The 25685-nt window shown below is 45.0% G+C and overlaps 1 protein-coding gene across 2 annotated transcripts in view; it reads left to right on the top strand.

Annotated features, from left to right (window-relative positions):
* LOC141953502 (acid-sensing ion channel 2-like) overlaps positions 1-25326 on the top strand; it is a 53335-nt gene extending 28009 nt beyond the window's left edge. Inside the window, exon 2 of one of the 2 annotated variants that reach the window (XM_074892120.1) lies at positions 25242-25326. In XM_074892120.1, coding sequence (XP_074748221.1) covers positions 25242-25250 — 9 coding nt within the window. In that variant the 3' untranslated portion in view covers positions 25251-25326. Of the gene's footprint in view, positions 1-4416; positions 4599-25241 lie in introns of those variants that run through there. The other variant, XM_074892119.1, reaches the window with a different exon arrangement.
* Positions 25327-25685: the final 359 nt, after the last annotated feature.

The following is a 25685-nucleotide window of genomic DNA, read 5'->3' as shown; positions in this document are numbered from 1 at the left end:
TGAGAACACCGGTTAGAAAAGAGAGAAGGAAGAAACAGGGGTTATCACTGGCCTAGAGACAAATGTAGGACACCATTTGTTATTGAGCAAGGATAAAGCCAAAGGCAGACCAAAGCAAAGCATTTCAAATAGGGATAGAAGAATATTAATGCACTTGTACATGGAGAAATTCTGGTCATACGAACAAGACATCATAGGGGAAATGGATTTCCCTTGACCTTCCTTAGGCTGCCTGCTGCCTGTTCCTCTGGCAACATCCACAATACACTGTCCTGGCAGTAGCAGTAAATCTTTAGCAATGGCAACACAAGACCAGTGAGCAAAATGACCATTTTCCTGGTAGGGGTTGTTTGCCCACGAATGGATAATTCAGCAGATAACTCAGCAGATACTTTGCACACAGCTGGTTGCTACTGGGACAAACTGGCCAAAGTCAAAGGTGCTGGGAGGGAAGCATAATCTTAAGTAGGAAAGTTAGGAGAGCCCTTAAGCATATAAATCACTTGTAACTGTGTAAATGTGTCCCAATAAAACTACTGGGATGAAAGCTGGGACAGCTACTAAAGAAACATGTTAGACAGATGACCCTGCTGCTCACCACAGTTTGGAAGGTCCCCAAAGTCCAAGAAGAGAATAATCCCAGTAGACGATTAATTTACGTGTGGGCAGAGAGGGAAGATGGACGAGGTGTTTGAAGTTGCTGAGTGAGCAGCAGGGGCCTGTTTGGGAAGATCTCAGCGGTGCTTACAAGTCATTTCTGGCTGGGGCTGCTCCATGCTGGGTGGGAGCTCAGCTGATGGATGGCACCTAATGCAGACTCAGAGGTGACAGTGCTTAAGGGGCCTTGAGCAGGGCCCTGGCAGCTGTCCCATGCAATGAACAGCCACAACAGCCTATTCAGTGATTTTGCTTCAGGGCCTTAGCTAATGTAAGAGCAATTTATCTGTGCTATATTCTGTCCTTGCAAATATAGGGTCATCTGCCCCTGCTATAAGCATGAGAGTGGTGACAAGGTCTTTTAAGTCAAGGTCTTAAATCTAGATACAAGCCAAAGTGAATCCCTGGTTGTTCCATGAGAGGCCCTGGCCTTTCAGTAGTAAATAATTTAGTTGTAGGCTGTTCCATGTTCTTGGCTGTGAGGATGCAAATGGCGCGTGTTCATTGAATTTGTAGCTCTACCTCCCTGCTAGCCCCGAGACAGGATCATCACCTGTCCTTATTTATTAGCGAACAGCATCTTTCTCCTCTCCAAAGGCATTGCACCAGCTAGACAGACTGTGGTTCTGTAATCAAAGCAGTTTGTGATGGGAGATGAAGGTTGAGCTGGAGCTGCAGGCACCATGGAGGAAGGCTCAGTGTGTTTGCTCCACATTTACACAGGCCTTTAATTCCTGAATATAGTCAAGTCTTTGGGTTTGCATCCCACAAAACAGGTGGGGTGGTGGTTTTGTTCCGTTTTGGGGTTATAACTTGAAATTTAACACAGGTGACACATAGTGAGCCAGTACAAAGGAATCTGTTATACTGGAAAAAAGAAATCAGTCTTCTAATACACAGAGAACATACCCAGTTTCCTCTAGAATAAAGAGAATTGCTGCGTTTTTGCCAGTATCCTGATCGCAGAGCTAAACAGCTCATTACTGTCAACTAGAAGCCATGAGAAAGCAGAGGGAAGAAGACAAAAAGAGACAACAAGCCACTATTGTAGGGATTAAAAAAAAAAGAGGGAGAAAAGTGTCTTCTGTCCTTGGTGTCGTGCCATGTTAGCAGCATCATAGCTCTAACAGGATTCGGGAAGGTATAAGATAAAGATAGCAGAAGAAATGAATCCCAGTCAAGACAGGCTACGATCATTAAGGGAATTTTAACCTAGCCTGAAGCTATACACTGCAAACATCTTAAAACATAACCTCCCTGTGACCTTGAAAAAGATTTTTCCCTGTTTGAAAATAAAATTCAGAAGGGGAGAAAGGAGAAAATTGATAGAATAAGCACTCCAGACTTTAAACACAGACATTATTGAACACAGCTTACATAAAGCTTTCTCAATCCCCGTGCACTTTCTCATGAAAACCTTACCTATTGTTCCATTTTATTTGCATTTGGGAGAGTGGCTGACAGACAATTAGGGCACTAGATTAAGCACCAAGGTTTGCAATCCTTGGTACAGATGGAATGAAATGAAGGCCCAGGATTAGGGGCTGTGCTGTCACCTGACTGTTTGTAATGCAGATCCATACACTGCATTTCTTGCCAACACCTCAAAGCTAAAAATAGAAACTTTTCTTTCACAGTCAGCATGCAGGAAGAATCTGAGTCCGGGGAGTGGGGACGTTACGAAGTTTTGTGGGAAAATCTCTCATTTGGTTAGTTGCAAATGACCAACTGGCATCAATGACAGAAGCAATGAGCAGCATCAGCTACTTTGGAGCATCATGAAGACCAGAGTCGGCCCAAAGCCTACACAGATATTTGCATGCAAGATCTGAGAGGACAAATTGAACCTCAGAGGTGCTCCTGTTGGGAGCATAATGTTAGGCAGGAATCACATGGCCTCTGCTCCCCATGGGGAAAGAAGCACTTTAGCTACCGCCTCCATCCTTTCTGATTCACCTGAGCAACATGAGGCACCCAGACAGAGGAGCTGTGCCACACAGTTTTCACTGCAGTTAAAATCTGCAGCAGGGTCCCTGTAGTGTCACAGGTTGGGGAGCTTCATGGTGGCCATAGCTGGTGCAGCTGAGTGGGCCATAGCCATCTTGTGTCAGTTCTGGTGACCAGTCATTGAGACTGCTGTCTGTAGAATGAGCACTAGAAGATATTCAAATTACTCACCCATGTCACTAGCTATGACCAGATTTTGGTTTAGGGTAAGCACCTGACAAGCCTGCCCAAGGAAAGGTTGCCTGGAGAGGGCAAAGGGATTCATACCTATCATGATTACTGAAGGGAAGGGAAGGTGACAAACATGTCACACTTCAGACAACTTTTATACCTTATTCCATGACCAATCCATTCCGCTCCACCCACTTCCAACTCTTCAGTCTGGCACCAATCTGACTTGCCACCAATGTCATGTTTCCAGATGAGGTGACGGATGGGCCGTTATGTTCTTGAGACAAGACTCTGCTCTCGGCAATGATAGCCACTGATATTTTGACTGTCTTCCCACCCTCTCCATCTCACTGTCCACAGCCATATCAACATCTGGATTACCTGATCCTCAGCAGAGAAGGATGCCTCAGGGCTCTGGACACATTTGGGAGTCTTTCACCCTCTTTGGGACCTCTGCCACATAATGACAAACTGGATGATGTCAGCAGCCTGCCAGGAAGAACAGGAAGGCAGCTTCACAGACTCTGAAGCTAATGAGCTATAGAAAAACAACGACAGCTTTTCGGCCTTATTTCAATCGGCCACAAACACTGATCATGGCTGATGCTCCAAGAGCGTTCATACTGCTCTCCTCCTCTCTGATATCATAGTGACCACAAGCACAGGTGGTGGGAACTAGGAACCTTTCAAGGGGTGTCACAACAGGTCTTTGTCAGCTTTGTTGAAGTAACTGCAGCAGTGGAGGATACAACCTGCTGCCTCAGAGATGGCTGTCAGGCTCTACTCTGAGCTTTGTTGGTAGGACCTTCTCATTGAAGTAACACTGGTTTGGATTGTTCTTGATGTAGTACACACTGTTACAGCTTCACTATCTTGCCATGTTCATTTGGGGCAAATAACTGATTGGGAATAAGTTTTATCCCTTTTGGGTTTTCATTAGGATAGTTCTTTCTGCATGTGCGTTGATGAGAAGTCACCTCTCCTCAATTACATTTGTAAGCGCGATCATGGTGAAATGCCTATTTACAGCCAGACTTACTCTTTTTTAACAGGTCCAGGCAGAGCAGCTTTTGCTTCTGGCAGGAACAGCCAAACACCCCCTCAGCAAATGCTAGAGCCACTAGGCAGCCAACCTCTCCACTTCCTTCTGAAGGTTCTGCTATTCTGCAGCTTGAGGTCCATAAGTGAGGTCCTGACGCCCACTGAGGAGGTGAAAGGCAGAGTGCGTGTGGTAACGTATATCCTAGGAGGAGTTAAGTCTCGATGCGTTTGACGTTCTCTCGATGACGCGTCTCAGGGACGCGGTTGCAGTCCGTCCTTGATGTGTTAGACCAGAACGCTGTTGTAGTGTCAAAGCGCTAATAAGATCAGCCTGAATCTTTTGAATGTTGTCTGCTCTGGAGGGAAAGGGGGCGGTGAGGTAGAAGAGATGGAAGGGAAGAGTGCTGAAGCTCTTTATGCCAAAGGGAAAGGAGATCATGACCGTTTAACTATGGATACCCCCCCAAGCCAGGCAGAATGGGATGTTGGCATGGGAGGAGCAAGGATTATATTAGTGTCATGTGTTTCCTTTCTCCACAGCTGCCACTGGATGGGAGTAACATGAATCACCAAACACCACAGCTATGTGGTGTGGCCATGCAGGGAGAAGGAGAAGCATTGAACCTGATATTTGTCACCATCCCAAGCTTGGACCAGCCATCCCAAAGAGGGATGTCAATATGTGTATCTCTACCATAGGCATTTCCCAGGAGGTGCCACCTACCCAGTCAGTGCCCATAAGAAGAGGACAGTGGTTCAGGAGTGACAGCATGAGGAGAGCACCCACACCACTGAATACCTCATGGTCTTGTGAAGAATCATTTCACAGTCTCTGTTTTAAGGAGATAATGTTAGACCCAATTTTGGATTTCAGACAGCCTTTGGATGTCATCGTTCCCTATTCCCTGAAAGAGTTGTCATCTCTAGCTTAAGAAATACCTAAAAAAAATACAATGTCAAAAGCAAGACCTCCTCCACCATTTTCCAGAAGACCAACCTCTACATGACAGACTTAAATCTTCATTTGAATACTCTTCCCAAACACAGCTCCTCAGTATCATTTTTTCTGTCCCACGTGGCCTCCAAATTGCAGATGCTGAAATACTCCTGAATGCATCCCTCTGTTCCTCATTTCAATGGTTGTAGTAGGATCTCTCACATTGTTATTGTACGTTGGGTTGATGATGTCATAGCGTGTGTGCTTCAGGTGCAGTGTGCATAGGAGAAACTGGTCTCCCATGAGACATCTCCCATGTTTCTTCTAGATGGTGATATTTGACTGATGGTTGCGGGTGTATTTGGTTCTTGTTCAGGTTCTCCAGTTCGGACTGTCCTCTTACTCCGTAGCACCATGTTCCTGCCTGGGTTGAGTACATAGCCTGCAGAATTAGCTAGTAAAGGTGGCTGAGATTCATCTTTAGAAATGCCAGGGTACAATCTGCTTTCATTTGTGCTCAGACACCTGTGGTATGTGCTAAAAGGGAGCAATTTAGTTTCCCCTGCTTCAATACAGAATGGGCTGGAAACAGAATATTTATCTAGGTCTTTTGCAAATGATACTTGCTGTGAATGAACACTGATGATAACTGCAGAGGACTTCACTAAAAATTCTCTCTCCTGGATGGTGCTTGTGTTTCTTCCCACTAGACATAAGCAGCTTTTTCACTGTCAGCAACAAATTGGTTCCTACAGTCTGTTGTCACTTGCAGCACCATCTGGAAATGGGGAGCATGGTGTCTCTTCAGATCCAGAAGTCTGCCCTTCATGAGTCTTTGGAAACGTCCCTCCAACTGCCGGACACAGAAACGAAGAAGGACAGATCTTTGATGTCAGGATGGGGAAAAACTGAGGATATTTGTCATTACCACCTAATATTTTAGGAAGCTATGGAAATCAGGAGCATGGTTCTCTTGTCCCATGATCACCTGGAGGGATTCTGCTGCAGAGGACAGACATTTCCCAACCCTGCTATTTGTCAGTGCGGTATTAGAGGGGATGTTGCAGGCTCTGAAGCTCATTGCAATCCATCCCAGAGGATACATATCTCAGGGGTCTGTTTTCCTTCTTGAGTTACTTCATATGGATCCAACCAGCCAGGCCAGGCTTTGCATGGTCCCAGGCCAAGGACTACACTTGTTAAAAGGTGCTGCAGAGGTTTCATGTTCCCATAGAAATGGAGGCATCATCCAAGCACTCTGTGCCTAGCTCTGGAAGAGAAAGATACTGCTCTGCTTTACATCCAAATTATTTTAGTAACTACACAGAACTCATATCAAAAAAGATGTCCTGCCATGGTCTTTGCTGGACTGGATCTGGGAATTGAGCCGAAAAGAGCCATAAACTCTTGCTACCAAGTCCTGGTTCCACAGTACTCGCAGCTAGCGCAGCCAGGAGACGTGAACACTGCAAATTGTTATGCTTGGTGGGATGCTGAGCTGTCACTCAGTCATTGAAATGCACTACCCCGATCCCGGTTCCTTGGCAAACTTCCCAGGGAAGCAGGTCCGCTGGGTAACAAGGGCCCATTAAGTGGGTTTGCAAGCTGCCCTGCTAAACCAGATTTGTTTGGTACTTGAAGCATTGCAAAGCTTTGCGTGCAACGGGCAGGAGAGTTGGAGGGAGGCAGCAGGTCACGTCAGCAGATGGAGGCGAGTGTTAACATCCTACGACACCAACAAACACGTGCCCATCTCCTCCTGGGGCAGCTTGCCAGAGACGACATGGGACAGGCAGCCCCAGGAAGGCCCTGGGGAAGGGATATGCCTCTGCTCTCAGATGAGACCATATTAACGTTGCAGAACAAAAACTAGTGGTCCTGGGATTCAGAGATTATCATGTGCCAGTAGAGAAAAACATATGAGCTATTTGGGCTCTGGAGCTGTCATCCTGCACAGCTTTCATTGGCAAAGGTCCTCTGGTTCACAAGCAGAGATGGCTCAGAGGTTTCCAGCTTGATTAGTTTTTGTCTGATTTTTTGGGATTTGCGGATAAACAGTAATATATTGTTGTTTGAGAAAAGTCTTCTTTAGAAAACAAGTTTAAGAGTAGGAATATTTTATGTGCAATTGGTAGAGCAAAACCTTGATGGCTTTGGTTTACTGTGAGGTTAAGTGAGCTTTTTTCTTTTTTTAACCTCCATTTTATTTTAAGAAAGGCCCCACTCAGAATAAAGCATCTAAAACAAAAAAATTCCATCTCAAAGAATCCTCTCTCTCCTTCTCCCCCCTGCCTCCCCCCCTTTTTTTTTAATTTGAGTTTGGTTTTACTTTGTTCAGGCTCAGCAAAGAGCAACTGGTAAAACGCTGAGATTTTTCAGAGAGGGGGCGGTAAGGTTTTAGAAGCCAAAATGCGGCAGCTCTCTGCAAGTTCAGGCAGCGAGTCAGCCCTGCCCGGCCTCAACTCTCCTGCTCCCCCCTTTGCCAGGGGCTGAAATTCCCTTTCAACAAACACCTGCATTGATCTGAGTAAAGCAGCAATTGGATGGTAGGCTGGTGATTCTAGAGGAAGAGGGGAATAAAACCTGACCTTCAAAGTATTAATGGATTGAAAAAATAATTTTAAAAATACTTTAGAAATGAACCGAATACATATCTTACAATTCTAGCATTTCTCGAGTGACTTTCAGTTAATAAGAAGTCCAACTGAAGGAAGTTTTGAAATGAAACATCACTTCAAATGAAAAATAATCAAAGCTTGCTTTTTCTCAAAGTGCCAGATTGACACAAACACTAAAAAGACTGAAATGATGATGTTCTCATTTTTTCCAGTTAGCAGCTTGAATTTACAACATGTATTAGTATCAAACTATTTTTTTTTTAAACTGGAAAAAATGATTATATTTACGTTTCTCCAAACTAACGAAGCTTTACCTTCTACTTGTTACAGTCGTATGCTCCTGCCCAAGTTCAAACATAACGCAAACTTAAAAAGTAATCAAAAGGAAGGAGCAACCAATACACGCTGTTTGCTCTGATGAAGTGAGACAGTTGCTTTGCACATGAAAGACAGCATTATAAGTAAACTTGAAATTTTTTTTTCCTGAGACATGCCTCAAAATTGATATTTCACCTAAGGATGCCTCTCCCACACATGGTGCTCGCTGCCACAATGCTGTTGTGTTTGCACCCTTTCAATAGAGCCCCTTCTTCACCCTCGTTAGTAGTGATGGATACTATGGGGCTACAGAAACTGAGACATGTTTTGGAAAACAGCACAAATAGTCCTATCCTGAATTTTTTTTTTTTTTTTTTTTTTTTTTTTTTTTTTTGTGATGGCAAAGCTAAAGATCACAGCACTAGAGCGGTGGGATTGAGGGGTGGCATGGGGAAGCCCTTTCAGGCTAGTCCCAGCTGGAGAAGTCTGTGCCAGATACAACAGCGAGCATCACACAACTAGTTTAGACTTCTAACTTCTGGATATCTAAAATTAAGCAAGAACCCCCAACCTTAGCTCCTCTGCTCCCATCTGTTTGCTAGAGATAATGGCAATGCTCTATTTTCCAGAGATGTTGTAAAGATAAATAAAGCCTTCAGGTGCATGAGAGAGAACTGCGAAGAGGAAGCCAATAAGGAGTTCTCCTTGTCCATGGGGGATAACATGAGAAATAACAGGTTTAAATTGTAGGAAGAAAGATTTAGGTTAGACATTAAGAAAAGATTCTTAATGGAAAGGAATATTAAATCCTGAAATAAGTTGCCTGGGAAGTGGAGTCTCCATCACTTCAGGTTTTTAACAGTATGTTAGACAAACATCTAAAGTGGTTTTGGGGAGAACTGAGCCTACCGGAGGGTAAGATTGCTTAGGTGACCTCGTGAATGCTACGGGCTCTGCTTTCACATTTTTATATGAAAGACTGAGGCACTTGGTAACAGGCGTCTGGTAAGTGCCTTCAATTAAGTCTTGCTTTGAAATAGCTGAGGATGATGTTTCAGCCCGCTCTTCCTCTGCCTTTTCCCACTCTTTCACTGAAAACCACTTAGAGGCTTAGAAAGAAGTGGCAATGCAGAGGAATTGCAGATGTTCCCTCATCCCAGCTCTGAAGGCATTGTGTCAAGAGGAGAGCGATAGAGAGGAACCGAGCAAAACTGGCGTCAGCACGTGTGGGATCTCAACAAGACGTATGCAAAACATACTCACAGTCTGGGCGTGGAGCAGAGTTTATAATACCTGTAGCCATGCCCTATTGCTCCAAGTTCATGCTTGCCTGGAGATCACTTTTTCAAAGCCTTTGAAGTCTGAGTCCCTCTGGATTCCTGGGGATTTATTTTGACTTTAAATCCCTTCAGAAATAGCAGGTGTCCAAGAAACAACACAGCCCACAGACGTGGGCATACAGAGCTCCCTGGTCAGACCCAATGGCTCAGAGGTGCCCTCAGAGAGACTAAGGCAGGGCAGGGAAGGAGTGAAATGCTGAGGAGCTCTGGCTGGCTGGACCCTGCCCAGCCCTGCAGAGCTCCGGCAGTGCTGGAGGGCAGCAAGCAGGCTGTGCTTTGAACCCTACCCCCTCATGGGGAAAAAACAGGGAAGTAGCCCCAGAGGCTGCTCATCTGGAGCTTGCTCACCTCCTTGCCAAGCAGCAGTGCGTTTACAAGGAGCTGAGCAAAATGTCACTTTAGTCCAAGTTTCATCAACACCGAATCCCAGCAGGAGAGGGCAGAGACAAGGGTGAAGGCAGAGATGGGTTTTTCGCTACACCTGCAAATTTCTGGTAATGTTTTGGCTTCCCTGGTTCAGCCCAGGGCATGGGCTCAAGCAAAGCTCAGACAAATAGGTATGTGTGTGTGTGGATGCCTATTAGCCATTTCCCTAGCTTTGCGTGAGAAACGGGTTAAAATCCAGAGCAGAAAGGTGTCTTGCTCCTGAAAAGCAAGCAGAGGAGAGGAAGGGCTAACCCACTGCGTTGCAGAGGCTGCAGTGTGTAGGTACCTGTGCAAAAACATCTAGCAACCTTGTATGTACAATTTGAGCCAGAGCAAGCAACACACAGACCACCAGATCCTGCACAAGCCCCCAGCCACTCCACACACCCACGGGCATGACAAGGGGCACATCCATATGAAAACACCCATCTCCACATGAGCAAGGTTTTCTGGAGAGCTCAGAGCTGCCTGTGCCAAATTTCTGGCTGAAGGTGCTCATCAGCTAGTGGCAGCTTGTTTGTTTATCAAATGACGGAGTTAATTCCACCTTCGGAGGTTAATAGGAGCTGCTTTGCCCTGCCAAGGGGTCCGTGCTGTCACCCAGATGGCACTGGTGACCAGGAGGTGCTGAGCTACTCTGGGTGTAAGCAAGTGATGCCTCTGATGGCTGTTGAGCGGGCCAGCTCTGAAGGAGTTAAATGATACTGAAATCCTGGGCTGCTGTATTTTATTTCTGTTTCCCTTCAGTGGAAAGCTCGACCCTGGAATCATTTATTGGACATTGACAGAACATTTCTTTTCCTCCTTAACATGAAAAGATTTGGGAGGTAAGGATTAATCTCAAGTCACAAGTTTGGCACGAAAGCAATCTAGCTAACTTTGTGCTCAAAGTGCCTTTCTCAGCATTAGTCCTTGAGCTGGAAAGCCGCGTGCAGGCAGGAGTGCCAGTTTTGAGCAAACACAGGAAATCTCTCTGGGCCTGATCCCTCTTTCTCATTGCAGCAAGAATGGGCAGAGGCAGCGCTGAACCCTCCGATTTGGTGCCTTTGGAAAGCTTGAAAGAGGAAGGACTGTTCAAGGAAATGAAAAACCTGGTATCTCAGAGTTACGGGACTCTGGTCTTTGATGATATTGCTCAGTCATCTTGGTATGAGGGGTCTGCCAGGTAAAGAAATACTCAGAGAATATAGTCTTTGAAACGTTTACCAAAAAAACCAGCATGGGCAATGGCCTCCAGGGATGCAGTAAAGAGAAACTGCCCCTGGCCCCATCCTCAAGCTCATCTCTGCACCCACGTGAGCCACCAACCCCGAGCAGGACTGGAGCCGTTTGCAGCCTTTAATAGATCTAATCCTGTCAGCACCTCCTCCCATGGCAGCAGAGTGCTGACACCCCCACTTTACAGCTGGCGTAATCAGACCCAAGAGAGCTTGGCTGAACTTGTGGGCCCTCACTCTCATCCCAGGTCCACTTAAGCTTCATTAATCATTGCACAAGCAACGCAGCCACCCTTAGCTGGCAGGAAGGTGCTGAGCTACTGCAGCAGAGCCCAACCGCAGCCATCAGCACTGTGTTAAAAGCAGAACAGTCTCACCTATAAATAGAGAGTTGTGTCTCGGTGGGGTCCAAGTTTAGCAGGAAAGTTTTTAATTGAGAACTGGTGAATGCACAGGCACTATCCTGAAGGCTTATGAATTTGTGGGGCTGTCTCATAATTGATCCCCATTTTGATGTAGCATGAGAGTCTCTCAATGCAGGTGAAGGCCTTTTGCTGTGAAGGGAAACAGGGATTCGGTAGAAATGTTCCAGTGCAATTGCCTTATTCTGAAAAGAGCTGAGGCGCGTGTGGATGTGACTAGGCTTGCAAGTGTTTAAGCTCTTTAGAGAAATTGCATGTCATTCTTGGCTGGTTTACAGCTGTAAACATCATAAAGACAAAAGCGTTGTAGTACTGAACTCAGACTGTACCTGCTCATGCTAATATTTAAGAGTAGATGGACTGCAAAAGAAATAAAAGCAGAATTCACTACTTTACTCTTCTTTCTCACCTCTGACGGGCAGTGAAATGCTTCGCTATCTACCATACCCACTGCTTTTATTCTAAGGCTAAGCACTGCAACAAAATTGATGGAAACAGAGAATAGCCTTTGTGAGCCAGTATTAGGAATGATTGCAGATCTAATTAAAGATTCCCTGATATTTGCATTAAAACCTTTGGAAGTCCTGTTGAAGGGCAGAACACAGCTGTATTAAATACGGACCACAGCAGTCTCTTGCCCAACATCTTTCAGGTAGCTGTAGAGGTCGCAGAGAACTGGGGATGAGTCTCTTTAACCAAGTAACAAGCAATAGGACAAGAGGGAATGGACTCAAGTTGCACCAGGGAAGGTTTAGACTAGATATTAGGAAGCGTTTCTTTCCAGAAGGGGTTGTTGGGCGTTGGAATGGGCTGCCCAGGGAGGTGGTGGAGTCCCCATTCCTGGAGGGGTTTAAGAGTAGGGTCGACATAGCCCTGAGGGATCTGGTGGAGTTGGGAACTGTCAGTGTTGGGTTGATGGTTGGACTGGAGGATCTTCAAGGTCTTTTCCAACCTAGACGATTCTGTGATTCTGTGATCTTGCAGCCTAAGTAGAGAAGGCAAGAAAAAGGTGAGGGTTGACTACCTGCTACCAACCATGTGCTGCAGAGGAGAATGGAGACAGGGGGAGTTCAGACAAGCTGCGTGAGGCTGTACCACGAGTCCATGATACAGCCAAGAGGAGAGCCCAGCTGGAAGGCTTAAGTGGATTGCTCTGTCTAATCACGTGATACCATATTCTTTCCAGTGTCCCCAGCATGTCAAGAGAGGGAATTTATTAAAGACAATTGAAATCACGTTGTTGTTAGCTGTTAAGATGCATAATTTTTATACTTCCCTATTTTCCTATTCAAAGCATTTACTATTCCTCTTCTCTAAAGATTGTGTGGAATCAGGAACTGTCTCAGGATGATATAAAGGCACTGGGAAAGGCAATAAGCAGCTCTACACCAGACACTTTTCCTCCTTTGCAGATCCTCTGGAAGACCTTGGATCTTTGCTTGGCTGGAAGCATGAGAAACTCCTGAAAATCTGACTGCAGTATTTCTAGGTGTGGATCATGCTGTTCCAGATATCTCCCTCAACTTACAGAAACTGAAAATCTGTCCACTTTGCACAGTAGCTGCATCCAACTGATTGCAGAGCCCATGTAGAGATAGTGTTTACATATGCAAATGAGCATGCATATATGTTAATAACTTCCATTCAGGAAGTAGAGGACTACTTGCATCAAGGAGCTGTGGAGCTCCATGCTGCTGTCAATTATTGCCATTGCTTTGGTCCCTAGAAAAACCTGTCCTGCAAGGGGAATCTTTGTTTGCTTTATCATGGCCATAACTTGCAGCCCTTGTCATCTTGACTCAGGGAAATACTAAACACTAAGTCTGAGAAGCAGCTTAAACTGGAGTATGGTGAAACTTGGTAGAGCATCCCAGATAGCAAGGAGCGAGAATTCTGGACAGTTTAAAATGGACTAGTTCAGTTTGCCTTTACTGTTGAATTTTGACATGGGTGAAAAATTTGCAGTAAGAGGTGGTATCCCAGGAGGGGAAATAAAACAGGACCTTTTCGGGAGCACCCACCCCTCCTCTGTGCTCCCTCACTCTCTCTAAAAACACAGCAGGCCTTTGCACAAGGTCCCAGAGATCAGGGATGTGTGAAAACAGGGAATCACACCTGGTACTGAAGAAAAGTGACAGCAGAGGCAGGGAAGGACAAATGAAGAATAGAGGAGCCAGAAGGAACTGCTAAGGGAATCCCTCTGCTAAAAATCAGCAGATAATCAGCACATCTAATCATGCATGATGGGCTTCTATCTCCTTAGCACTTCAGAGCCAGCAAATCTCTGCACTCCTACTGATTTTCTGTCTGGATCCTTAGGGGATGGTGCTCACTGAAGATAAGGGTTTCCCCCCTTGGGCTGCAGGCTGAACAAGGCAGGGTGCTGGTGGCGGAAGCAGAAGCACCTCCTGCTCAGAGCTTGCTGCAGAAAGAGGAACCATGTGCAAAAACCTCCTTGTCTGGGGGGTTTGTGTCTACCAAGCAATGCAGAAGAAAAGACTGACCCTGGCCTTGAGCATTGTGTTGCAGGGACAGCTGGTCTTGGAGCATGGATTTGAGAGGCCTGGAGCTGGCTGGACTGGGATTGCAGGTGCCACCATTACACCTTTGATGTAATCATTCACTTAAGCTAAATAAAAAGTTACTCTGATTCAAAAGGAAAAAAAGGATATGTTTCTTGTTTATAAAGCTTGAAAAAAATTGCTTCAATTTAAAAAAAATCCTCACTTGTGCACCAGACACTGTCCTTATGATGTTAAAAACCTTGGGTTTGATGATTTGACACTTTTTTAATGGGAAAAAACTTGTTGTCAAAAGAACTGCACTGTATTTTACTCCCCTTCAGCAAGTCCTTGTCACTTCTTGTGAGTTTGTTTTACACTTGGCAGGAGAAGGAGACCGAGGCACCAGGAGTGCTGGCCGTTACCCTTGTCCTCCCTTGGCTTTGCCCTGTCGGGGTGGGAAGGTAGTTGACAGGAGTCAGCAAATAAACCACTGTCAAGCGATCAGGCAACACCCCGGTGCTCGCAGGCAGAGCCACCTCTGCAGGCAGCACTCTCAGTCCTAAGGATGCTGGCGCCCAGAGCTGGTCACACCCATGTGCTTTGGGGCCCATCTCCTCAGCTATCATTTCATGTAGTCATGACCCAGCTTTTAAAAGGTTAATAGACAAAAAATTGGTTTTGCTGCCTTTATTCCTCCCAATAAGAAGCCTTGAGTAACCTCACCAAGTGCTGAGAGCTACAACAAGAAGGCTCAGTGATGTATTAACAGGCTGAAGGAGGATTTTCCACCCTGAACATCTGAACTCTGAAGTGGAAAGCTTTGGAAAAGCAGGCAGGAGTAGAGGGGTTGCCAGCACACCGTGGCAACACCCGTCTGCTATCCCAGAGGCAACTGGGTCAATCCCTCGGTGCATCACGGGAATGCCTTGCTGCGGGATGTTTTTGCTGGGAAATAAACACCATCCTCGGGATGTTTGTAGAAAGAAGAGGCAGTCCTCTCTTCCCCCTTCAGCAAAATGTGAGAGAGCAATGTAGAAAATTTGTGTGATTAGTAGAAATTGCCTTCCCTTTAATCTTTCATGAGAAAATACAGGAATGCCTTGGGGAGGTGCATATTAATGACATATTAAAGCAATATATAATGGGCCATGCAACAGGTATTAAGCTTTGGCCCCACTCCCTGGCCTCCCATGTGATTCAGCTCATCAGAAGCTATTTACAACAGCATCTTGTCCTATTATGCAAATAGCCTTTTTCTCCCCCATTTGGGTATATGCAATGTTCCCGAGGTACAAGGCATTGGCAGGAAGGCTGCCCTATACTGAAAGAACCAGGGTAAAACATGAGATGAAAGTCCCATGCCATTAAAATGGAAAAAAACCTCAGTCATGTTGCTTTTCTTGCAGACCTAATCCGCTTTCTATCATATGATTGAAAGCACAAATTGTGTTTAATCCTACCACCAGAATTACTTGTATCTCTATGCTCTAAGCATGCCAGGAATATCAAACTTAGAGTCATCCTTTTGAATTCAGCTTTTTTGGATTAGTGACTTGTTTGTGGATTCTCTCCTGAAGTACTTGCGTGTATTTGCTAAATAATCTGGACAAACTTTAGCTTTGGCAGTGAGTTATCAGCTTGACAGCTGTCTTTGCCAGGGAAAAGGACTGGAAATGTACACTTCAGATTACATGGTTGCCAGCTCTAGCAATTTTATTATGAATCTTGCAAAATTTAATGTTTTCCTTAAAGTGTCAGCTCTTCTGATGAAATCTGAACGTACACACTGATGTCATTACAAAGCACAGCTCTGGGCTCCGAGTTGCAGAGGAAAGGTTGCAAGTGTGACTAAAAAGGCTGAAAAGCCAGGCAATAAATGAAAGGTAGTCATGTTCTTTCATTTAAATCTCCTTACTTTAAAGCAAAATCTCATTGTTTTGTGGATAACTAGCTAGCTCAGTTAGAGCAGGGCTTCTGGAGAGGCAGATTGCTCAGTACCTACCCAGATAAATGCAGACATACATACGTACACACGCACCTGCAAATGCGTGAGCATACTGAGCTATCAGCAGGGGAGAGGGGCAGGGGGAGCATGCTGCCTGCCCACAAAACCTTTATAGCATGCCAAATCGTCCCCTGGTCCTCAGGCCCTCGCTTGAGAGCTGCTCACCCCTCCACTCCCTGCAAGCAGCTCCTGAGTCCCTGCAGTGCTGAGATCAGTTCTCCGAGCAAAATCCTCATTGCGATGTTTCTGCCTCCAGATGTCCTAAACTTTAAATGATGCAAAACCTGATGTTCATCCCTAGAAATCTTGTCGTCCTGGGGTTCTCTTTTCACTCTGTCCCAGAAATTTGGAGAGCCAGACAGAGCAAATATTTGGCAAAATATAATGCAAACACCTGCAAAACCCACTACCTCAACCTCTGCCAAGCACTGCAGCCCTCTCTAAATCATCTATGGTGCTATTTAGAGAAACTGTGAGGGCTGCATGAGATGATGGGAGGATAAGTAACAATTTGTGCTTTAATGCAAGCTAGTAATCACAGGATGTCTTCTGAATGTGTTCTGTATGTCAGCAAAGCAAGGGTCCCCTGCCCTGTGCTTTCCTAAGCTGTTTCCCCAGCCCCTCTGAGAGAGCTTTCGTAAGCAGAGAAAAAGTATAAGCACTGTGTTTTTGATGTGTCACATCCATCACTGGTTCAATCAGGAGAGATTGTGTAGATGCTGACAAGATGTTTTGTCTGTGAAACTGTTTAGACTGATTTAAAGCGCTGGGACTTGTGCTTCCAGGATGCACGACTGCCTGGAAACGGTTGTTATGGCAAATGGGCAGGCAGCGGTGACTGTCAGAAGTGATGAGTGTTGGGAAGTCAGTGGGCTTGGGGGGCAGTTTCCTTCCCAATGCTGAATTCAGCAGTGTCAGAGGCTGCATGTGGCCAGGGAGAGGCAGGGATGCTCCCTGTCCAGTCTGCATCCAATGCCAGTGCACCAGGCGTGGACACACCAGGGTATTTTCTGTCAGGCTTTCATGCAAAAGAGGTGCAAAGATGCACTTGGGCCAGACCCCAAAGTCCTTCAGACTTTTCCCGGTGACTGGATTAGATGGTGAACGAAGCTGAGCTGCCACATGGGTGCAGGATGAGAGATCTTCAGCCCATGGTCTCACCAAGCACTGGAGAACTATGGAAGTAGCTCCTGGTTTTTGCCTTCTGGGAGCTGGGGGCTCTTCATGATTCAGGTTTCCAGTGCTTGTGTCCTGTGACAGCTTTTTGAATTTAGCTGCTGCTTTAACCTGTAGCAAAGCAGCTGGCAAGCTGGAGCAAGGGAGAGCCCTTGATCTGGTAGGTCAATGAGCAAACAGCCCATCCAAAGGGGAGAGCTGGTCAGGAGGAAATTAGCTGCTTGAGTCTCTTCCACTGGAGGAAGGAGCAGATATTTTTAAAAGCATCTGGGTTTCCATAGAAACCCCAGGAAAGGGTCCTGTAATCGTATGGGGGAAGGGTGTTTTTTTATTCAGTCCAAACAGCTGCCAAGAAGTTAAATGCTGAAGGTGATGCAAAACCCTTATCCCACAGCTGAGCTGGGAGGGGAAGTTGCTTGTCTCTTATTAATGCTTTTATAGCTGCATTCAAGTTGCTGCACTTTTCTTTGAGAGTTTTAGATGCTTTCCATTGCCCAGTTCCCTTCCAAAAGAAAATAACCCCCAAATGCTCTGCTGTGCCTGGTGAGATGGAGGCCATCGGCACACGAGACTCCACTATGCAGCCCAAGCTGGGTTAGATGGTGCTTCATCTCCAGATCATCTGCATAATTTGGGATCAGTTTAATCCATAATTGAGTGAGCTGAGTTGCAACCTCACCTGACCGAGAGGATGGGAAAGCCAGAGCTGGGAGGGAGAGAGCAGACGGCAATGGAGCATTGACAGCGGAGCGGGTAGGTAGAGCTGAAGGGTTTTCCTCCATGCAACATGCTCCAGGCAATGTTGTGGCTTGCATGGTGTCCATGTGCTGTTTTGTGGGCAGAAGTAAGCTCAGTCTATATAGCAAACTGATGCCAGTCTCCTCTGCTCATCCTCAGAACTGGGTGCTGGGTTAGGACCAAGAAACATCCTATAGCTGCTGGGTTTAGATGAAGGTTTCCAGGCTCATTAGATCTGCCCCATCCTCAAGGAGAACCACTCCTCACTTGCCCCGAGCACACAAGGATGTCTGTGCAAGTTCAGATCTTGGCACTATCTAGACCAATCATCAATGACAACTGCTAGTCCTCCTCTCTCTGCTTCCACCCCTCATTCCCATACGTGTCTTCCTTTTTCCAGGTGTTGTCACCTGTAGTTATGTGGATCCTTCCTATTTTTGTTAGGTCATCAGCATGGGCAGGACTTATACACTTGCAAGCTGTGAGCTTTTTGGGGTAGAGCACAAGGAGTAGGTGGTCTGTCATCCCCCCAGCACCCCAGCTCAGACAGGTTTGCTGGAGCTGTCACTAGACTATTGCTCAGTTCCATCCAGGAGCCTCTGAGCTTGTCTAATCCCCATCCCGAGACAACTCTGGACCTTTCAGATCCTGTCTCAATGAGCGCTTGCAGCTTGATTATATAATGGATGAAAGGGTTGCCACTGTCTTAGGTCTCTGGGACCATTCCCTGGCACCTCTGATGTTGCATTTGGGAAGCAGGTGCCCTGGTCATATCTAGTTAATGAGTTTTAGCATATTCCACTTCCATTAATTCTTAGGGTTTTTTTCTGAAGCCCACATCCATGCTTTCCTGCGCTGACAGCAGCCCTGGGCCTCAGTGAGCATGGCCACAACCTTTCCAGGTCTCAATGCCCCTTTGTGAGAGGGAACACTCTCCTTTAATCTCCAACTCTAAGCATTTTAAACCATGATTACCAGAAGAATTTGAGGCATAGCACATCCTGGAAAGGGAATCAAAGCATTTGCTCAGCCAGGCTGAGAGCCAGTAATTACAGAGTGGGAAGCTCAGTGTTTTCCACCAAGCCCAGCTGCATGGAGGGGAGCTGACCTCCAAAAACACCTGGGGAGCTTCATCACTAGAGAAGGAGTGAAATGAGGATGGTGCACAGAGGGGATAGATCTTAAACTCTGGCTGCCAAGTGAGGTAGATCCAGATGGTATTTGTAGACAATTGCTTTTAGATCTTTGCCCACTGGTGCTGTACCCTCCAGGCACAACTTGTTCAAGTTGGCTTTGGCAACTGGGACTGGGAGAAGTTTCAGCAATCCTGTGATTCCAAAGTTAAAAATCATAACACTCAACCTAAGTATAAGTGTCATGAAAATGCTCTGGAAGTATACTGTTTCAGGGTTTTCTTCTGCGTTTTATGACATAAAGAAGAATAAAAGAACATTCCAGCTTTGGTAAACTTGAAGCAACGAGCTACAGTTGGATGTAGTCCTTTTCCCCTGCTACCCAAACTGAGAAGCTTCCTAAGAAAACCTTGATTACACAAGAATGTATTTTACCTGATGGCAAAAGTTTTGCTCTTAGTAGAAGTGGTAGAAATATTTGGCTCTCCATGGCCAGAACAATAATCTTGAGGATCCCCAGGAGCCATTACATCTTGGTGTTCCTCCTGTGTTTAAGAGATGAGGTTACCATGGGCTATCCTTGTGCTTATAAAAGGTCTTTGCACCTTCATTAGCTCCATGGAGCTCAAAAATAACAAACCACTATCCTGGGTGCCTCAAAACCTTTCATATCCATTAGCTAACCAACACTTTTAAGACCCCATTGAGTTGCTAAATGTGAGTATAGCTCCTTTACAGGTCTGCAAATGTATGCTGCAGCCTTGGGAAACAGGAGCTTCTGCTCTGGCTTGGTCAGACATGAGAACAAGGTGACTTTCTGAAAATTAAAAAGAAACACTTAAGAAAACCCAGATGTGCATACTACTGTGTTTTCAGCCTTCTGAACAACAGATATGTGCCAGGATCAGAGATGAGGGATTGGACTAGCAGCATTTGTCAAGGTTAGATACTTCTGAAATTCCTAGAAATGCTTCAGCTGAAGCTCAGAGGTAGTAAATAACTCGCCTGTAGACAAACATAGCTGGTGACAGTGTGGAAAAATCATATTTCTTCTAGAATCAGATGACTTCGTGCTTCTGCTGTTTGTGGGCCGTAGCTAATAGTGCTGCTTTCCAACCAGGCCAGACAATCTTTTCAGGCTTAAGTGGAAAATGTCATCAGCCCTAAAATCAGCATCAGCATTATCACTTTAAATTTGTCACGAGGCCAATCCATTTTTGCTGTCACTCTTTAGCATCATGAAGGCCACAGCAGGGCAGGGATGGATAATGAACTGCACTGTACTTGACCCTAATAACTCAGTTTTTTGCCTTAGTGATGCATAAGAGCCATATTTTGAAAAACTTGTTATAATCAAGCTACCTTTGCTCTGGGAGACCACGACTAGATACATAAAGTGGAACTGTCCTAAAAAGGTAAAACCCATTGGTCCTACATGACTGATTATAGAACATAAATGGTTTGCACCCAAGCTCCTTGCTGGATGTAGAAACAGTTTTTGCTAGAGAGATCAAATACTTTTCCCATTCAGATCAGACAAGAAAACATGAAAATCAACATTCTTCATGAAATTAACTTTCTCTTCATCCACAGTGAAACTTATTGCTTAAATCACTGTGAAGCTTTCACTTTCAACTTGAAATGAAGAGGAAGATGGAAGGATTTAGTTCAAATATGCAGACGTCGAGAGCACCTTGATCTGGGTGGAAATTATATTTCATTTCCAAAATGCTTCATAGAAAAGTCCTTTTAAGTGTGAAATGAAACATTTTGATTTAAAAGGAATGTTGCAAATACTCCATTTCAGCAGTTTCTGCATCCCCGCTTTGTTTTCACCATAACTGCTTCATATATGAAAGTAATTTTGAGTTCTGCACTTGACCACTTTTTGACCAAGTATTTCATTGAATTCCCAGACAGGTCCCATAATTGTAAAACAGCTTTACAAGGAAGGTGCATTTGCATTACAGCACATTGCACAGGTTTGACACTGGCAATGGTGAATAAAATCCTTTAAACACTTGTTAACTCTAGGAGAAGAAACGAGTTAAGCTCATTTGTCTCTTTCGCTGGATGAATTTTTCATTTTCTCTTTCAAGCCCACTGACGTTTGCGAAATGATTTTCTGGCATATGTTCAGTCAATAACAACTGCTGCTGGATTTCAAGTCACCACAAAGTGATGCCTGGCATTAGACATGCAGAGGGGTATGTGCATGCATTGGGTTATAACAAAAATCCTTGATTTTTATCTCATTTGGATACACTTCAGGTATTGGCTTTTTGTGTCTATCATCTTCAGAGCTGTCAGAGTGGTTGGGAACTGTGGCTGATAAATTCCACTTGTCTCCACCTCTGGAAAATGCAACGGAGAGCACCTTTAGAGATGTAATGAAATCATCATTGAGCAAAAAAAAAAAAAAATCACCTCAGTTTAAACTCACAGCCACTAATTTATGCAAACCTTATATTTCACACAATTTGAAATCACAGCCTGAGGCACCATGGCCTGGAAAATGTTTGGGTTGACTGGATTCAAAACACTTTTTAAGATTTGAAAGTTTAGTTGCCCCTTTGTAAAAAGGGGGAAAAAAAAATCTGCTGTGACATCTCAAGCATCCTTTCGAATGGGGAAGTCATTTCCTTCTTCTCTGTGCATCTCTATCAGATACCATGCAGCCTGAGATGATAACTTCTTTTCCAGTAAACCTTGGACTTTTCCTGTGAATTGAGTAAAGCAGATATTTGATGGAGAAATAAGGCTTTATATTGGCTCATGCTGTCAAACAGTGGGATGAATTAAAATGAAACATGTTCCTTTAAACAGCCCAGTCCTGAGAAAAAGTAGAATTTCCTCTGTGGACTTTGAACAGGGGAGCGGGGAAGGCAAGAGGGAAAATCTCGTAATGACCAGCCAAACACTGTAAGAATTAATAAGTATGGATCATTTTTATTGGCCTGACACGAAGTGCCATGGAAGTCATTGCGAGTCTCATCACTGATTTCCGAGTATGTCAGGTTAGGTAGAAGAGGCATAAATTGACTTTGCAAAGTCAATGGGGATATATCGACTTGTACTGCTAAATACCTGGCTCTATCTTTACTGCTTCAGGATCGTGAGGCTGTGAAGTGAGCAGTCTTTAATTAGGAAGTAAGGCAGTTTGGAACTCTATACTTCTATCTCCCTCCTAATTAATCCCAGGATTAATTTTAAAGCTTATTTCCCTCTTTCAGAAAGTTTTTATTCCAGAGATACCCTACGCTGCAGCCAAGGAGACCCGTACAACACGCTGACTGCAAAAGGCTGTTTGGAGAAAGACAGCAGGCAGCAAAGAGCTCAAATTTTGATTTTTAAAAATTGCTAGATAACTAAATAAATTTTACTTCAAATCACCAGGCTGTGAAGGGATGTTTCAGTGTGTATGTGGAGAGCATTCAGGTGTTTGGGGACATATCTGTGATTAGAATAAGTAAAGCTTGCCATCTGGAGAGAAAATCTGCTTCCTCCTCGATATGGCTGGGGTCGCAGGCAGTTCCACATATGCTATCAACAGAGAATTTTCATCCTCAGATACCACCTGCTTGGTAATCTGTGTTTATCAATGAATAAGGACTTAATTTGAGTCCCTGGTATCAATCTGTTATGGCTTAGGTGAGGGGTTTGCTTTTCATAGAATCATAGAATCATTCAGGTTGGAAAAGACCCTCGGGATCATCGAGTCCAACCCTCAGCCCGACTCTACAAAGTTCTCCCCTACCCCACATCCCCCAACAGCTCATCCAAACGACCCTTAAACACACCCAGGGATGGGGACTCCACCCCCTCCCTGGGCAGCCTATTCCACTCTCTGACCACTCTTTCTGGGAAACATTTTTTCCTCATGTCCAGTCTGAACCTCCCCTGTTGCAGTTTAAAGCCGTTCCCTCTCGTTCTGTCACTAATCACCTGGGAGAAGAGACCAGCACCAACCTCTCTACAACGTCCTTTCAGGGAGCTGTAGAGTGATGAGGTCTCCCCTCAGCCTTCTCCTCCTCACACTCAACAGTCCCAGCTCCTTCAATCTCTCCTCACAGGATTTATTCTCCAGGCCCTTCCCCAGCCTTGTTGCCCTCCTCTGCACTCGCTCCAGCCCCTCGAGATCTCTCTCGTATTGAGGTGCCCAAAACTGGACACAACACTCCAGGTGTGGCCTCACCAGTGCAGAGCACAGGGGGACTATCACCTCCCTACTTCTGCTGGTCACGCTATTTCTAATACAAGCCAGGATGCCGTTGGCTTTCTTGGCCACCTGGGCACACTGCTGGCTCATGTTTGGTTGCTTGTCAGTTAGAACCCCCAGATCCTTTTCTTCCAGACAGCTCCAGCCACACCTACCAAAGACTATAGCCATGCAGGGGGTTGTTGTGGCCCAAGTGCAGGACCTGGCACTTGGCCTTGTTGAAGCTCATCCCGTTAACGTTAGCTCACCGATCCAACCTATCCAAGTCCCTCTGTAGTGCCTCCCTATCTTCATGCAGATCGACACTCCCGCTTAACTTGGTGTCATCTGCGGTTTTCTTGCAGGGGAAAAATTATGGTCATTGAAAATAGTCCCCAGTGATGGGTTCCAGGCAACATCCTATGGCAGTTCTTCCCTTGCTGGCTCTCATGGTTTTATTGCCTTGTGATAATTGGTGATTTTCTGAATGCTTTTGTGAATCAGTGAGAAATGCTGCTTTTTGTTCCAACAGTGAGTTTTCCACTGACTTGGTTGCTAGGGGAAGCTTGAAACTGAGACCCAAGAATGACCTGAAAGTTCAAGCACCAGAAAACAAGGAAGAGAAGCCAATACTTATTCAACAGTCTTGTGTTCTGGGGACATGACTGTTGCTTGCTGTAGGGCCACGTCTTGACTGTCTCTTCGCCCTACGGCCCAGCGCCTTGGGAACGAGGAGGAGCTCTGCTGATCGTGCCTGCTGCAAAGGGCAGGGACTGAGCTGCCAATTGCTCAGGGCAAGGGGATCATTGGGTTTGCTATGTGACTTGCACCTGGAGGTTGCATATACATTGCTCTCCCCTCTCTGAAAAAAGAGGAATACACTAGCTGAAGATGTTACTTCCGTCAGTAAGAGATTTCACCAGGGAAAAAGAAACCTTTTTTAATGCTATAGTAAGGAGCTTTCACACTCTGGTCTTGCAAGTGTAATAGAAACTAATAATGGGATCTCCGTCTCCTTGCCAAGCTTCAGGATTTGGCGTCATCCCCTGTCATCAATATGCAACTAATGACTCAAGACATTAAATTATCCCTGGTGCCTTTTCCTGCTGAGTAGGAGGAAAATACTTGTAATGGCTATTTTGGGGGTGTACGTCTATTTGTCTAAAAGAACTTTGAGCATAGAGACATTAATGTTTCCAACGAAATTACACTTGAAATTTTCTGGGTGCGTGGTTTCCTTCTCTGTAATTGTGTCCTTGTGGAAGAGGTAAGGTGGTTCCCTGGTTGTTGTCCTTCTCTTGACCTTACCGGCATGCACCAACCCTGACCTGCCGGGGCACTCTGTATGACTTTGCTCTTGGTGTCTCCAATGAGCCTCTTACTGAAGATGTTAGAGATCACCACACTTGTCTCTTCAATATGGACATGTGTCCACCAGACCTGACATCCCAGAATTACTTGACAAAGACCTAAACACATCCAGGGATTGGCAAAGGCTCTCAGTTGCCACTTAACAAAGCGATGTGTTGAGAGTGCAACAAAAATTCCCATATTTTTGTCAGCTGAGTTGTCCAAGTGCTTGCCTTGACTTAGGGCTGGATTATTCTTTCTTCTGTACAAGGGACACTTACCTTGGGAAGCAGATGCCACTGAGTCTCTTGCCTTTCCCTGGTTTTGGTCCCAGTGAATCACGTTTCAGATGAGAAGGTTCATCTTGGTGAGGTTGAGCCTACAGCTCTGGCACTGAGTTTTCTGACATTTCAGAGTGTATAGTGTGTGAATATACCTACATGAACTTCCGCAGATGTGAGCAGATGCGTGTTCATAAATATTCATACCTTCAAAGCTGTATGAGTACACACAGGAGATGGAGGCTGCATCACCATTTATCTAGGCAGAGTGCCCCTGGGTTTTGTTGAAGGTCTGACTGAGATATTTAAGAAGGGTACCTGAACATGTGGCTGGATGTCAGTGCTACTGCTGCTCATTCCTTCCACCTCTGCCATCTGTCTTGAAGGGTTTATTCACACACTTTTTTTCAGAGCTCTGGCCTTAGGAACACCCTCGGATGTGTTGTATCTCTTCAGGGAGATGGAGTTGGAAGCAAGCATCATTCAGGCTCTGAAAAGGTTTAAAAATGTTTTTTTACTCAGTGCAACAAGCCAGAATTCAAAACTGATCAATGCATTTCTCAATTCATAAACTCTTTTTCGATACTGCTACTGGAAAAAATAACTTGCCCTATGTGCTTTATGGAGTAATTGGTTATCATTCTTGTACTGTCTACAAAAGATAAGGAAATGCTGCTTTAAAGGTTTTTTTTTTTTTCACAGAATGCTTAGGGGTTTGAAAATCACTTCAGAAGTATATTTCTACCCTGATCTGAAGACAAGCTCAGCTTTTCATCTCTACATCTAAATATCACTCTACATCTGGTCAAAATTGTTTGTTTGTTTGTTATTTCTGGGTGTATTTGAACATAAGCAACGAATCTCTAAGTGTCTGGTCTCCAGTTCTGTTCAACTGGTGTTTAGAAAACAAGGAAAACATTTTAAGGAAGAAAATTCTTCACCTGCTTCCCTTGCAGCGTCAGGAACGGTGTTTGTGTTAACGTTGGGATTCCTTTGAAAGCTTCACCGGGAGACTCGTTTTCTCTCTGAGACTGCCTTTAATGTCTTTTTTAAGAAGCACCCAAATAGCTAAAGAATAATCCAGATCTCACTGAAGCATTCAAAATGGGCTCTTTTAGAAAAGGAGACAAAGATTTATGGCTGGTG

The sequence above is a fragment of the Strix uralensis genome, chromosome 22 (genome assembly GCF_047716275.1).
Source record: "Strix uralensis isolate ZFMK-TIS-50842 chromosome 22, bStrUra1, whole genome shotgun sequence".
Taxonomy (NCBI): Eukaryota; Metazoa; Chordata; class Aves; order Strigiformes; family Strigidae; genus Strix; species Strix uralensis.
Note: the sequence above shows the minus strand (reverse complement) of the source record. Positions and strands in the feature narration are given on the sequence as shown.